This window comes from Apodemus sylvaticus, chromosome 11 (assembly GCF_947179515.1).
Source record: "Apodemus sylvaticus chromosome 11, mApoSyl1.1, whole genome shotgun sequence".
In the NCBI taxonomy this organism is placed as follows: domain Eukaryota; kingdom Metazoa; phylum Chordata; class Mammalia; order Rodentia; family Muridae; genus Apodemus; species Apodemus sylvaticus.
This window is the reverse complement of record NC_067482.1, coordinates 2,640,089-2,656,646: the sequence shown is the minus strand read 5'-3', so window position 1 is coordinate 2,656,646 and position 16,558 is coordinate 2,640,089. Positions and strand designations below refer to the sequence as shown.

Here is a 16,558-nt window from a genome sequence, read left to right as displayed (position 1 = left end):
CTTCCACTGACCCCTTTACCACAGTTACCAGCAAGCAACAGGAAGAGAGCACTGGCTTCTCCTGTCCACCCCAGGGGGTCCTCTAGACAGCTGCACCAGGCTCTTGCACCGTGCCTACACGGGGCCTCTCTCAGGATTACATGTAAAATCCTCAGCCCACATCTCTGCTGGACGTGTATAAGCTGCCTCATTACTCGGAGCCAAGATAAAGAAGAAATCTTTATGAGTACCGTAAGTATGAGTCATAAAAAATAGGAAACACATGTAGGCCGTATGCACAGTCACGGTACCAAGCCAGGAAACGTGTTTGGGAAACATACATAAGGACACGTGGCGAAAGTGGACTCGAAATTACCCTTGTACGCTGCTCCAACAACACACCTACACAGCTCACGGCAAGTCAGGGGTTCGTTTATCACTCAGGACGCTAACGCACACAAATCACTTCCCCCATAAGAAAACAAGCTGGCCTTTTAAAAATGCAAATAGGAGAAAAGCTGAATCAATAACATGTAGCTTGGAGCGGGCTTTGAAAGATTTTATGATTTGGCAAATTTGAACAGCTTCCAGTTAAAACACTGAGAATTAGACCTTTAACAGCATTAAAAATGAACAAGACTCTTTCAGAGAAACACGCGTTCAGACGCTCTTGCCAGTTAGAGTCTCACTCTCCTCACTACCCCTCCCCAAGTGGGAGAGGGGCGCGTACTCTCAAGCTGTGAGAGCAGGAAACATAAACAGCTAAACAGGAAAGGGCAGGCTCTGAGGCTTCTCCAGGATGCTGACCTCAACAGGTTTGAACATTTGGGGTCCAGCTGGTGGTGCTGCTCCGAAGTTTGGAATCTTTGGGAGGCGGGGCCAAGTTGCAGCCCCGGGAAGTGGAGCTTCAGGGGATGGGCCTTATCTTGGGCCCGAGTCAGCCAAGATGTGAGCAATCGACCTTAGGTACCAGACACAAAAGCCAGAAGCAGCTCCCGCTGCCACGGCTTCCCTCGCACACGGGCTAGCCTTCTTCCCCTAAGAGGTATCAGGCAGGTATTTGGTCACAGCAACAAGAAGAGTAACTATGGCTGTCAGGATTGCTCAGTGATTAGAAGTGCTTCTTCCAAAAGTCCAGCAATCTGGTGCAAAAGCGCAGAACCCACAGTAGAAGTGGAGAACTGCCTCCCAAATTGTCCTCTTATTTCCACACTCACACCCACACATATCTCTCTCTCTCCCTCCCTCCCTCCCTCCCTCCCTCTCTCTCTCTCTCTCTCTCTCTCTCTCTCTCACACACACACACACACACACACACACACTTTTTTTTTAATTTTAAAAGGGAATTAAAATAATACCTAAGAGAAGGAGTCAACCCAAAGACCTCACACAGAAGCACAGGCCTCCTGACAACCTGTCTTCCTTATTCTGCCTCATCTGCACCTTCAGAAACATCTGTATCCTAAGACAACAGTGTTGCTGTTCAGAAATACAGAAATAGGCTGAGAGGCATAACAGGAAAGAGAATTACAAAGTATTGTTTTGGACTTAGTGAAGTATTAAACTTACATAAGGCTTTAATAAAATCACTGCTCTGTTAAAACTCATAATAAGCGAGACATCTCAACTTGAACTTCACCAAAAAAGCCAAACAACTGCCAACCATTAAAATGTCTATGGGAATGGATGCATCTAAGGCACTTGATGCCCCTCCCCCTTGATTTTCCTCCCCCCCTCGACGCCCCTCCCCCTCAATGCCCCTCCCACTTCGACAGCCCTCCCCCAACTCTGCCTTTCATTTCTCAGCCCTCAGCTGGATCTCTTTGCTCCTCTCCCCAAAAGCATGTGTGTGTATGTGTGTGTGTGTGTGTGTGTGTGTGCCCGCGAGGGCGCTCACATAACTGAAGTGAAGCCACACTTCAAAGGCTCACTCATCTCTTTCAGATAGCGATCACTTAAACCAGCACACGGGTATTGAGTATTGACCCTGTGGCAGGCCCAAGGCTAGGCAAATGAAAGCCACAAACAGTCTGGGGTGTGTACACACATGTCAACAAATAGAAATTAAATGTTAATGTTCACGTGGGATGTTTGGGCTCCAGGGACGAGGCTATGCAGTGATCCCGGGCCTGATGCTGGCTTTGGTCTTGGATCTCAGATGCATAAACATCTCCTCTAATCTCTCGTCAAAGGGAGCTGCAGCTATCTACAAAGAACACCTTGCCTTCCCTTCTTCACCCCCATCCTTCACCTGCAATAGATAGAAATGTTCCAGATGCAGCTGAAGAACCGTCATGTGTGGGAATGTTCTAGACATAGCTGAAGGACCGTCACGTTTGAAGATGTTCCAGATTCAGCTGAAGGACCATCTTGGACAGTGTCTTTCCAGCACTGCTGTCACTGTGATGGTGGCAGGCAGGGACTCTGCCAGGTACTGAGAGCTAAGGGCATTTCAACACAGTTCCGTAATACCCTTGCCTACGGTGAATCCTTACAGAAGCCAGCTTTATTTCTGTAAGAACAAGCCCTACTCTTTCAGCTTCGAGCTGGACTACCTAGTGTCCGAGCCTTTCAGACAGAGCTAAGCCGTCCGCAGGAAGGTAGCGGAGCTAGCCTGAGGTCTAGCTGCAGCTCTCAAAAGGCTGGAATGAAAAGCCAGAGCACATGAGTGCAATGGGGGTCAGACTCACTGTCTTCCAAACACAGAGTCAAGCGCCTGTGTCTTTAAGACCAGACCCTCATAAATGGCTTGCTTCTGCTGGACACCATGCTCTAAATAAACAGACTCTTCTGGCCGACACACTACTTCCTGTAGGGTTCTGGTGGGTAAAGCTTGAAGACACTGCCAAATCCAACTTCTGAGCTGCCTTAGAAAACAAGCTACAAAGACTGGAGTCCAGAGTAAACACAGGAAAGAGCCACATTAAACAAGGAACAAATTACTATATAGGCAGGGATATTTTAAGTAGTCACCGAGCAAGAAAACAAAACTTAAAAAAAAAATCAAGCTATTAGTTATCTAAGAAGACACAGTGGAGTAAAACATACTCTCTCTATTGGAGGAATCAAAATTAATTAAGTTCAGTAATGTTCAGAACTGGCTGGGAGTCCCTACCACGGCCACAGGGACAGATCATTCTACATGGCCCAACTTCAAACCCAGCTCAGATCAAATGAGTTACCCGAGGGAGAAGCATGGAGCAAGACAAAAAACTATTTATAGTTTTCTATCCAGCTGAGGAAAAGACTAACTAGTTTACTAGCAGATGACTGAACCCCAAAGAGGAAAGAGGAATGTAACGAGAATTTAGAATTGGTCTGCAGAAAGACGGAAACAGAAAACTGCAGACCTTAGAGTAGATGGGGAGATGAATGAAATGAAGTTTAATTAGGGCATGATCTACCGGAGCAGTAATACAAGAGTGAGCACGTGGGTACCCAGCTCAAGTCCACTGATCACATTATAGAACCAACAAGCAAACCCAACAAGCATGTACTGTGGGATGCAGTGACTTAAAAAGCACGCGTGGAACTTGCAGATACTGTCCTCCTGGAATGCTGCACAAGACCCAAGACTTGGTTCCCATTCTCAGGAAGTCCATGTACTAGCTGGGTGCTCAGGAGTAATATACAAGATTCAAAAGTGCAGAGTGTGAGGGGCTGTAGAGATGGCTCGTGGTTAAGAGCACCCACTGCTCTTGAGATAACTCAGGTTCCGTTCCTGCACCCACATGGCAGATCACAAACACCTGTAACTCCAGTTTCAAAAAATTCCAGAGCCCTCACCTGGCACCTGAACTCATGAGTACATACACGTACATGCACATGCACATGATCTTTAAAAATCTTTAAAAATCATATTTAGAAAAGAAGAAGAAAGGTATGGACCAATAGATTCTGCAGTTCAGTCGAGATCCAGGCTCTGCCCAGTGTCTTTTTTATATTTTTAAACAAACAATATCTAACTACGTTGACCAGCCTGGCTCTAAACTCCTGGGCTCCAGTGATTTTCCTAGCTCCACCAAGTAGCACGGACTACAGGTACATGCCACCGAGCATGGGGAGACATTAAACCTGAGTTCTCAGGCATCTCCAAGGATATCTGGAGTTTCACAAACCACACACATTGGTCCACCAATCTCATCTCCTGCTTTTTAGCCCCAGTTCAACCCCACTATTATCCAAATCTTCTATCCCAGGGTTGGCAAACTATTGTTACAAAGAGCCAAACAATAAACGTGGCCTCAAAAGCCACATGGGTGTGTTACACAATATTCAACTCTGGCATCACAAGAAAACATCCACAGACAATATATCAACCAATGAGTATGGGTGTGTCCTAATAAAACTTTATTTACAAAAGCAGACATCAGACTTATTAGTGGATGAATAAGTTGTGTTATACCCATACGATAAAATGCTACTCAGGAATAAAAAGAGAGTATATATTAAAAATATACATAAATCTCAAGTGCAGATACATATTAAAACATACATGAATCTTAAGTGCTTTATGCTAAATGGAGGAAACCAGCCACAAAAAAAAAAAAAAATCACCTGATTCTGTTTACATGAATGCCCAAAATAGGCTTAAGGAAACAGGTCAGTGGTTGGATGAGCAGGAAGAACACAAAAATCAGGCAGTGATGAGTTTTCTTTGAGGAATAGTGAAAATGTGAAATCAGGTCATAGGTTTGTATTTGCTACTTGTGGCTGAATACTTGGCAAAAGCAACTTAAGGAAGAGGGCATATAGTGGCTCACAGTTTGAGGGCGCTATCCTCAGCAGGGGCTTGGGGGGCAGGTGTGGCACAGAACCCTATAGCAGCTGACCGCGTGGAATCCACAGTCAGGGAATGAGTGCACCCAGCTCCCATCCTCCTTTTCATTCGGTCCAGGACTGCAGCCGCTGGGATGGACGGTCCACTTGCGTTGGCATGACCTGACACTCAAGTGACCTAATCTATGTCATCCCTCACAGACACGCCCAGAGACTCATGTTGTTGGGGACGCCAGATCCTGTCAATCAACAATCACGATCAATAGTCCAACAGATTGTTTGTACACTCTATGAATACACCAAGGCCACTGACTTGTTTATTTTAGACAGGTGAAGCTTCTGTACGTAGATGGTCTCTCAACAGAGTTATTTAAAAGCAAATAAAGCAACAAGCAGGATTTGGTTTGGAGGTGACAGTGTGTAGCCACAGCACACACGGCAGAGATCTGTCTTTCGTGTGTGGCTTCTAATCTTCTCTCTGTGACACATCCTTATCGTCTTCCAGACAACATCTGTTAACATCTGGGTCTTCCACGAGATACACACTAAACAATGGACACTTCCTCTCATCTCCAGATAACAAGACCACTATCTCCATGAGTTCCTGCAAGGTTTTGTTAATGTCTTGAGGTTACGTTATTTGTTGTAATGGATTAAATTTATCCTTTAACCTCCTGCAGGTGCTGCAGGGATGAGTAGATCTACAATGGTTCAGACTTTAGATGGCGTGGTAATACTGATGGTGCCTGGAAGTTGGCCTGGGAAATCAGTCCTGGGGTAGGGAGAACTGACTTAGGAAGGCTCATAAATCCCATTTCATCTGGAGAGATGGCTCAGGGGTTAAGAGCACCAACTGCTCTTCCAGAAGTCCTGAGTTCAATTTCCAGCAACCACATGGTGGCTTCACAACCATCTTTAATGGGATCTGATGCCCTCTTCTGGGTGTCTGAAAACAGCTACAGTGTATTCATATAAATTCCATTTCAGAGACACTTTTTAAAAAGTAATGCCATTTGATAATTGACAGGCACACATGCCAGCCCAAAGTCTGTAGGGAATCTCTCACTCAAGGGCCACGATCATCTCCACTTCCAAGGATGGAAGTGCTGGGTCAGAGACTGATTCACTGATCACCACCAGACCCTTGGTCTGGCCTCTCCTCAGTCCCGGGAGTCCTTGAGTTGGTCAAACAGCACCATACACGACACACAGAGGTGAGCACAGAAAAACAGAAATCAGGCAGGGGGGTGGGGTAGAAGGATGTCCTGATGTTCACTCAGTCAGGAGTTCAGAAAGGAGAGGGAGGGGCATGAGGAATGAAATACCGCCTAAGGGCAAAGGCGCCAAGCTCACATAGAAGTCCTCTTCAAAGAGGAGAATGAAAGGTAAAATAAGTGTGTCTGACTTATACAGACGTATTTCAAATCCACAGTCAAGGGAAGGGTGGAAGGCAGTATGTTAAACACCGCTATGGAATGTGAGTCTTCAAATAAAACATGTTAGTAGTAAATTTCCCTTTATTATCAAACAAAATGTCAAGATGGCAGATAGGGTGGATAACTGGATACTGGGCATGCACACAGTGGGCATCTGAACACACTGTGCACACACACTGGGTACTACACACACTGGACACACACTGGGTACTACACACACTGGATATACACAGTGGGCATCTGCACACACTGGGCACATGCTGGGCATCTGTACACACTGGGTATCTGCACACACAGGGCTCTGCACTCACACAGGGCACACACACTGAGTACACATATACACTGGGCATCTGCACACACACACAGAGGGCATCTCCCAACTGGCACAGCTAGGGGTTAAAACTGACCGATAGATCTGCTCTGTGCAGCCTTCTATGGCTTTTATATGCTATTAGAAATGCTAATAGGGGAAACAAATCCCATTTTCAAATGTGTCGGGCACTCGTGTAGAAACATGTTCTAACAAGAGTCCAGGGCATTTTAAGAGTCAAAAGCACAGCAGCAACAAGGCTGTGACCCTGACCTCCAGAAAGATGGAACACTACGCTGGTTGGGAAACCATTGCTGGACAGATGAAATGGGGTCAAGGATTGTCTCTCCTCCATCCCGAGGAGGACAAGGCAGTAAGAAGAGACTTGTTTGTTTAGGGTTTCTTCCAATCTACCAGCTCCCAGGCAGTGTAGAACATAACCCAGCACTCCCTCATACACAAGTAGCACAGTCCGTGTGGCTCCATTCTGCTGCTGGGGTGGGGCCTAAGCTTTGTTAGGCAATTCTACACCATGTGGACAGTCCTTTGGTAAATGACATGGTTGACACTACACAACCAGCTCAAGTCCTGGTATGAATGCCATAACTTCTCCACTCAGTCTGTGCCCTTATTTGTTTGCCAAGACTGGTGTTGACTAGCACCTCTGAAATTTTGGCATTCAGAACTCCAAGGTTGGTCTCAGAGAGTTCTTAGCTGACAGTTAGCTGTAGTTTCGGATTACACATCTTGCCCCAACTTGTTAGAAACCACCTCGACTAGAGCAGGCAGTTTCAGCTCCAGCTGCACAGATCCCTGCCCCACCCCACTCCTCTACCTAGGCCTGGCTTGCCAGCGTCACACTGCCAGTGGCCATCATTTAAACTGCCCTGGGTGTCTTCAAGACAAGGGATGACATTTCTTCAGTGATGTGAATGTCTTATCGGGTTAGGTTCTCTGGTCCCACATGTCAGAGCCAGCTTGCTGTCTTTGAAGGTAAGGCAATCATTCTACCGTAATACAGGACTTGAGGTGAGAGAGTAAAAGTGGGGAGGGAGAAATTGGGGGAAATTTAATAACCCTGTTGTAGTCTAGTGACACAGGGCTGAGCACTGAAGTGACTCCCATGACAACCTCTCCTGTCACACAGCAGGCAATGCTCATGTACGGAGGGGCTTGTTTAGAAACTGAATGTGAAGGCCAACAAGACAGCTCAGCAGGTAGACATTCACAGTCAAGCCTGCCCACCTGAGTCAGATCCTAGAATCCACAAGGTGGGAGGTAAAAACAGACTCCCCCACACGTCCCCCTTACCTCCACACACACTCAACATGGGAGTGCACACACACACACACACACACACACACACACACACCAGAATATCTGTCTATGTATCTATCACCTATTTTCAATCATTTATTCATCATCTACCCATCTATCATCAATTTATTAGCCATCTATCTATTCATGTATCTATCACCTATTTATTATCTACTATCTATCTATCATCTATCTGTCTATCATTTATCTATCATCTATCTATCATTTACCTATTATCTATTATCTACCATCTATCTATCCATCTATCTATCTATCATCTATCTATCTATCACTTATGTACTATCATCTATCCATCTCTATCATCTATCTATCATTTATATCTATCATCTATCATCTGTTTATTATCTACTATCTATCTGTCTATCATCAGACAGTGGGGAGCTGGGGGAGTGGGGAGTCCTCCAGTCAGCAGGCACCAGGAGCAGCTGGGAGCAGACAATCAAACAACAAAAGAGGCTGATACAGGCCAGCAGGTTGGCTCAGAGGCAGAAATGCTTGCAGCCCTGGTGAAGATGGAAGATGGAAGGAGAGCTGACTCTACAGTTATCCTCTGCCTTCCATGAACGTGACTCTTCACCCACCACCCCCACCCCACCCCACGCTCCCACCTACCCCCACCCCACTCAGCTTATAGATGATGATGATGATAATAATAATGTTTTCTAATTAAAGCAAAGGAAGTGGTAACACATATTCAACAAATAACTAATCTGCCATCTCAGGGCCTTTGGCCTTGCCTGTCCTTCTCAGTAGTCGGAGGTCTTTGTCCAGTTTCCTGCCCACTTTCCAGGCTGCTATTTCCCGAAGCCCGTGATTACAAGTGAGAGGTATGGTCCCAGATGAAAACAACCCTAATTCTAGATCTAGCTTCCCCAGTCTCGTGCCAGCAGAGAGGGGGTGGAGAGCAATGCCCCGGACAGGACACCCCAGCAGGCTGCAGCAAGCCTGTTCCCTGCAGGCCGTGTGCTGTTTATCCAGCCCTCTCCTCAGACCCTGCCAGGCTGCCAGTGACCAAGTCCACGCGCAGAGACGCTTGCCACCTGTCTGCTGAGGAAAATGGGAAACCTCACCTCAGCTGAAGCTTGGAAATGGCCCCTGGGGGGCAGGGCTGGGTCAAATGTTAGAGAAGGGGTGGTCAGACATAGCTCCGGTGCTGGTCCTGCGCCCCTAAAGGCTAAGGGTGAATAGGGCTGGTCTCACAATTCCCTCATATTCAAGACCAGCATCACGGAAGAACGCCTGCTGATGGCCAGGCGTGCTCGGAAGGGTACCGGGTGGTGTGGAAGCTCTGGCTGGTCTGCAAGCCAAAGCATCCTTCATTTTTCTTTTTTTAATTTTGAAAACTACTTGCCTTAAGGTTGGTATAGACTTTACAAAGTCTTTAACTCTGTCCCTTCTACAAATACCCTGAAACATCTACCATTACAATCAGCGTAGCCCACACAATGCCATGGCTACTAAAGTCAAGCCATCCGGTGAGAGTAACAAAGAAAATGGAGTTTAGGTAAAAAAGCGAAGCAGTTTTGGTCCTAAAAAATATGATGGGGTGGAACCTGCCAAAGCTGACTTTCTGAGCTAACTAGACACTAAGTTAGAGGGCTTTAAAAAAATTAGATACAATTAGATACCATTTGTGTACCATCCAATTTAAATTATATCTCAGCAATTCTGTTGTAGTTGCAGGGCTGTGTTAAGAATCACAATATAGTTTTGGAATATGTTTACCCTCCATCCGAAGGCCCCCACTACCAAGCCAACCCCTGCTCCCTTCTTTCCTATCCAGCCCTAAGCAGGCACTTGCCTAATTTAACTTTTTATGTACTCTGTACTTTTCATTTAAATGAAATTATATAATGCATGACTATCCCAATTACTTAGCATAGTATTTTTAAATTTCATCTGTACTGTGGGATGTTTCTGTAACTGTGCCTTTTAAATTGTCTGATAACCTTGTAGATATACCACAGCCAATCATCAGTTGACAGTCATTCAAGGTATTTCTAAGCTTTAAGTAGCACTGGGATTTTTGGTAGGCACTTCAGTTGTCATTTCTGAGTGGAACTGTTAACTCATGGACTGGGTAACCTATCTCAAAACTGTTAGCACAATGGCCGGGGTGTGTCTCCGGCCATCTATGAAGAGGGTGAGAGGTTAACACTTCTCCATACCCACCTGCCAGTCAACAAACTGCTTCCTCCTCCATCTGGTGTTCTCTTCAGTACTCCTGGGTACATGTAAAAGACTCCAGGTCTACTACATGGCAGCTCTGGAGAGCTACACAGAGCATCTAAGAATGACAATCCTAGCATCGTGCTTGCAAGCAGGCTTGAACTATAGCATATAATCCTTAAAGGTGTCCAAGGAACATAACAATGGAGTTTCCCTCAGAGGCCAACTGGCAGAAATGTCTTTAAATTTGCACTCACTGACTACACAGGAGCATGGTGTTGGGGCCACCCTGCAGAAGTCCCTTGCTAAACCACGAGCCCTCTGAGCTGCCATGGTCTGAGATGCCCCTCCCTCAAGTCTTTTTCTTTTGCCATGCTGGTCTCATCCAATCCGTTCTCAGAGCACAGCGGTACCACGTGATTTAATAGTGATTAACATGATTTAAGAATTTTTCGGTTGTTGGTGTTCCTACAACAGCTCGGACTTTCCTCCCCTCCCCCAGTCCCTCTGAGAGAGCCATATATAAAATGAGTGATTGCAGGGCTGAGGAATTGCTGAGGAATTGCTGGAGTCAGCAGAGCCTCACAGGGGCCGTATTTCCTCCCCTCCTCCTTTCCCTTCTGCTACAAACTCTCCCACATACGTCGAGAATTAAAGACACATTACTGGGATAAGGAAATCTGACCTGAGGAATGTGTTGCAGCCACAATGGCAGGCCACCAAGAGGATTGACAATAATTTCCAATAGAGCTGGAGAGGGTTCGATGCCCTGACTTTGAATCGAGCCAACACTGCACATTTTCATCAGATTAAAGTCAGTTCTGTTTTTCCTGGTGGAGGCTCTAGGCCCACACTTCCCCTATGTACCCCAAAAGGCAAGAAGATGCCTGTGGCACATACACAGGTAGCTGTGGGAATTCACTTTTCTGACCAATAGAAAGCTGAAAGATAAATCCATTTTCTTCAGTCATTTTCCCCCCAACTCCACCACCATTGAGGGTGAGGGGAATTGCTGTGGATGATTTTTCCTTAGAGAGATAATCCCTCCCTGATAACATTGCTGACACAAACTGAAAAATAGAAAAACAAAAAATGAAAAAAGCCAAACCAAAAAAAAAAAAAAAAAAAAAAACCAGAAAGAAGACAACTCTGTGTTATTTTGTGGGAAAAATCCATCCTCTTAAAAGTTACAAGGAGAACACTAAGGCACAATAGAAGCCACTGCTGAGTCACAGGGAAGAATGGGCCGTTCATCTCTGAAACTCGCGTCTTCATACCTGCATCCTGACCTGTAAACTGGACATGACAGAGGGACTCAGAGCAGTATTGTACTTTTTTTTCCAACGGTGGAGCCCAGTGCAAATTGAATAATCACGAGCTTGTTCCATTCCCTTCTCCCCAAGACCGCCAAGACTGCCATCGTGGAGAAGAAGCTGTAACTCAGTAAGGAACTGCCCTCAGGGGACTGACCTCTGTTCTGGAGGTTTCCCTGATTCCTCCTTTAGGAGCAATGCGTTCTTAAGACTCAGCAAGGCAGGAGGAAAGAAGGGAGATGTGTAAAGATGAAAGGACAATTTGAATTCTTAGAAAAAACAAAAGGGCCCCTGAGCTGGGCAGGAAGAAGTGCTTTCTATACACCGCTGACAGTGTGAGTTCTGACTCCCCGAACCCAACATGGAAGGAAGGATCCCCTCACAGATGCTTACTCTGATGTCTCAGACTCGAGGGCAGCGCCCACACTCACCTCTCTCTGCGGCTGGCCTGGTCCTTGATCGGAACTGCGGAGGTTTAGGACGTGAACCTCCCTTGGCAGTGCAGTGGTGCCTCTGCTGGCGCAGCCAGACAGAACGGTGAAGCTCTCCATCAGGGCCTGGACTGGATGGGAGGCATTGATCGGTGACAGTTCACAGCGGGTGCTGGGCTCTGGACCTGTGGACACAATCACAGACAGTCAGCAAGAGCAGACACTTTGGATGATAAATTCACTGCTAACATATCAGATAAGCATTTACAACTAAGTTATTTCTAGAACTCCAGAAAGATTAAAGTGCTGGTGTCATCATCCAAAATCCCAACCTTTTACATTTTTTTTGCATAATTTTGATACGTGTTTGACTTCTAAAATCCTCCTTAGGCTCCCTGGTCACCAGTGCATCCCTCTGGGGAAGGAAACCTCCCACTGGACATCTGAGTTTTTATTTCCTCTCTTGGAAGAAAACCTGAAATAGCTGGAATAAATTATTTAAATCCAAATAATACCACATACAAATAATATTAAATATCTATAATTGTACATATACTCCCCGAATACTCTAAGATACCTTTTAAGAGCTTTCCTTTATTAGGGAAAATAAAACAAATTTAAGAACTATACAAAAAAAAATGTATAAGAAGAGGAATTTGGAGCCAGACCTGCATGGCAAAGTCTAGCGCAGAGGTCAAGAAAATCCTCCCCAAAGAGGCAAAATGTAAGCAGAGCTACAAACAGGAAATGTAGAACTCTGGCCATATGTGTGACTCCTTCAGCAGCCTCCTTGGAGGAGTGTTCTCTCTCTCTCTCTCTCTCTCTCTCTCTCTCTCTCTCTCTCTCTCTCTCTCTCTCTCTCCAGGGCATTAGCTGAACTCGCAGCAGACTAAGCTCATGGTGTGTCAACACGCCCAGCACTTACCACCCTCCACAGTCTTCCTCCATGTTAGTCATTCAGTTTCCACAGAGAATCATTGGCAACCCTTTGTATATTTGTCTTTCACACTCTCTAAGCCCACTGGGTTCTCCTAGAAAACATTTCAAACGCAGAGATTTCCCGTATCTGCCATCCCCCTCCCTAGCGGAGTGCAGCAGATGTTGCTGGGTTTTTGGCTTATCGCTGAGTTTTCCTCTTTTGCAATGAATTCCTATCCTATTCGATTTCTCGTATTTAATCTGTGTTTGTCAGTGTATCCCAAAGACTCTTCAGAAGGCAGAGGGGAGGGTGCCTAGAACTCTTCACCCTCACACATCCCTGTGAGCGATATGTACTCTCCTCGTTCCAATGAGTCTCCAGGAATGTGAGCCCAGGGCACCACTAAGCTGCAAGCTTTTCTAAGGGAACCCAGATCAAAGTCCTCCACATTCCGGTGAGTTCATCCTGGCTTCTAAATAACAAACATACTCTTTAGAATTACAGCCCCAGTCTCAAATAGCCATCTGTAATTCTGGCCTAGCCACTCCAGTACCCCAATGCTATGTCATAAACAGGTACCTCGCCTGCTGGGCCAAGTCTATTTCAGGACTCACAGAAATTATCTAGGTTGATAATAGAGATCTGGTCTGAAATGAAGTGTGTGCCTTTTCAAATAATCCCTGAAGCTCTGTTGCTGGACCGTGCCCAGCTGCTTTCTGAGAAGGCAGAAGGCCATGAAGGGAGGGGCTAACAACAATGGCCAGGGGTGAATTTGTGGGTGAGCCTCAGAGAAAGACTGTCCCCCTGATTCAGCAGACACAGATGATACGTAATAGCTACTGTGCTTGGAAACACTGAGTTGGTTTCAGAACCTCCTGCCATGATTTACAATGATCACAAATTAAACACAATAACAATTCAGTCTGTCATTTGACCAAATTCATCTCCCAAATGGCCTGCAACCTGCTCAACATGCCTCTTCTCTCCAAGGCCATCAGCACTCCGCCGGTGCTTCCAGAAGAGCAGCCTACTCTCTTGTTTTGCTTGGGGTATAGCTCCAGCCCAAAGTCAGATGGAAGACGCACACAGTCTACCGATCGCGCAGCAGGACAGCTGCCATGTCTAAGGTCCCTCTAGTCTAGTGTCTAAATGTACTCAGTGCCATGTTCTGGATCTGAAGGCTCTCTTGAGGCCCGGGTCGGGGTGTGGCTGTCTCCTGGCTGCTGTGGAGCGATGGCAGCATTTTCAGGAAGACAGAGCTTGATGTAAGGTCACCTGTGGTGAAGCGGGCAATGGACTTCCAGCCCCTTACCTCTCTTTCTGCCTCCAGGGCTACCCTGAGGGGAGTCGTTCCCTCTATCACAGGCTCCCACCAGGACACGCTAGGTCCCTACAGACCCGAAATGATAGAGGCAGGCAACCATGACCCGAAAGCCTTGATATGTCAGAAACAAGCCTTTCTTCCCTTAGTTAACCCAGGGATTTTATTACAGCAACAGTAAGCTCGCTGCCATAACACAGCATGCTCCTGGCACGCCGGCATTTTTGTGGTTGCTCATTCTATGTTTTGTTTTCCCTACAAGTTTGAAAAAAAAAATAGCCTACAACATATTACCAAGCATACACTAAAAACAAACAAAAGTAAATAAATAATGATGTGTATGTGAGAAATTATCCATCCCCACCACAAAGTTTAGGACAGTGAGAAGACAGCTCGAATGATAAAGCGCCTGTGTGAGGGTAGGAGTCCCCTAGTCCTGATCGCCAAAGCACACACAGCAAGTAGCCCTGGCTATGGGGAGGCAAAACCAGCAGATCCTCAGAGCTCACCAATCCGGCTAGTCACTGAGATCCAGGCTCAGTGAGAGACCCTGTCTCAAAAACTAAGGTGGCGGGTAATGATAACAAACTGTAGCCTCCAGGAGCACACATTCACACGGGCGTGCAACTACACACGTACACACAAAATAAAAAATACATTTGACAAATTTTAAGTATTATATAAAATGATGTCTTCAACAATTCCATATCAGCTGTCAGGCTGATATAGTAAATATAATAACAAGATCACTCCTATTCACGCAGCTCACAGTCTGCTGGGCGATGCTGGGTGCTGTAAGGCGAGGAGGTGACATCCTCCTCATCTTAAACAAAAGGAAGATAGCTCACACACTTATGTGACTATTCTAACTAAGGTCACCTGAGGCCTCTGGCCTTCTCCCTTGGTAGACAGCAGTCTGCGGAGCAAGATGGAGCTGTATCCACAGTCTGTGGGAACCAACCAGCCACACAAACAAACCAACCCATCACAGCATAGGTGGTGAGGCAGCCTGGGGTTTGTAACGTCTTGTGAAATGCATCCAAAACAAAGCTGTCTGGGGGGACAGACACACATCTGATAAAGCGACTATTGCAGAATGTTCACTGTGGGACTTGGATGTGTAGCTAATGCAGTTTCAACATCTTCCTATGTTGAAACGGTTCATTTTTTAAAATGTCAAGAGAGAGGGTACGCCTATAAAAAAATTTATATGTAAGGTCAGAGCAACCTCCAGAAACCACAAACTGGGTAAGAGAGCAAAAACCCTATCCTCTGACCCAGCGACTTTCCTCCAGGAACTCTCACCATAGAGAAATAGCTGGGTAAGTGTCACAGGACAGCATGTACCCAGGGCCGAAACCAAACCCCAGAGGGGGGATAAAAAGAAAATAAAGATTCCAAAAACCATAAATGTGGTGGCGTCCCTTCTAAAAAGGGCTTTATAAACTCTCAGTCTTCAGGTGAAACCCCACATCCCCCAAAGCTCACAAAGCCCGCGTAAACATGGCGGGATTCAGCATACCACGTGCTTACTGCGTTCTAGCCATTCTGGCTGAGGCAAAGGCCTCCTATCAGCTTCCTGACATCAACTGTTCTTTCTCCAACTGTTCTGCACAGGATCACACCAAATGAAGGCTTCATGCCCCAGCCCCATTTGCAGTTACACAAGGCCATGTGACCAAGTTCTGAAATGTAACTAATGGCTGTGAGCATAGATTCTTCCAAGGGATGTGGTCACAGGAGGAAGAGGGTGTGTCCTCCATCTTAAACTCCTTCCTGTCCTATGGAATGCAGATGCAATCCGCAGAGTTAGAGCTTTCTTCCCTTCGGCCTACCTGCACACTGCTGGACCTGGCTGGCAACATTCAGCTAAGCCTCCATCTTGTGTGGCTCACTCCACGGACCCCACCACGTGTTTGAAGGGGCACAGTGATGGTTTCTTTTCTCGCCACACCAACTGGAGTGCAACACCTCCAGCCATCAGGGGAAAGATAACCAGGAAAGTGTGCCCTGAAACCTGCCTCACTGGCTCACTCTGCAATGCTCTCTCTGTGAGCTGGGGAGCTTCTTCACAAACTAGAGGTTTCTCTTGTGGCCACAGCTGGAATTTTATAGTCCTCCTCTTCCTATGCAGTCGTGTCCCTGAAATCCAGAGACCAGCGAGCAGGTGCAAAGGTTCCTTCACCACCTTGAGAGGCAACCTGGACATAGATTGCTTTCTCTGCATTCATCAACATCCGTACTGTTGCTTTGTTGTTTGGTTTTTTATTTGCATTTTGTTTTGTTTTGGGTTTTGTGATTTTGTTTTTGTTTTAGAAAAAGGCTGGGGGTTTATTTGGCTTGGTAGGTTGCTTGCCTAGCACATAAGAAATTCTGGGTTCAATATCAAACACTGCATAAATTAGGCTTGGCCACTCAGGTCATTAACCCCTGCATTCAGTGTTAGGAAACAGAGACAGAAGGATCAGAAATTCAAGGGCATCCCTGGCTACATAGCAAGTCCTAGGCCAGCCTTGACTACAACACAGTCTGCCTCAGATAAATAAGTCAACAAGCATGAAAA

General features: G+C 46.1%; 1 protein-coding gene across 1 annotated transcript in view; it reads right to left on the bottom strand.

Moving 5' to 3' along the window:
* The window catches only part of Tgfbr3 (transforming growth factor beta receptor 3), a 171,465-nt gene that overhangs the window by 95,619 nt on the left and 59,288 nt on the right, over window positions 1–16,558 (bottom strand). Inside the window, exon 3 of the mRNA XM_052199751.1 lies at window positions 11,756–11,940. Within this exon, the coding sequence (XP_052055711.1) occupies window positions 11,756–11,940 (185 nt within the window). The remainder of the gene's footprint in view (window positions 1–11,755; window positions 11,941–16,558) is intronic.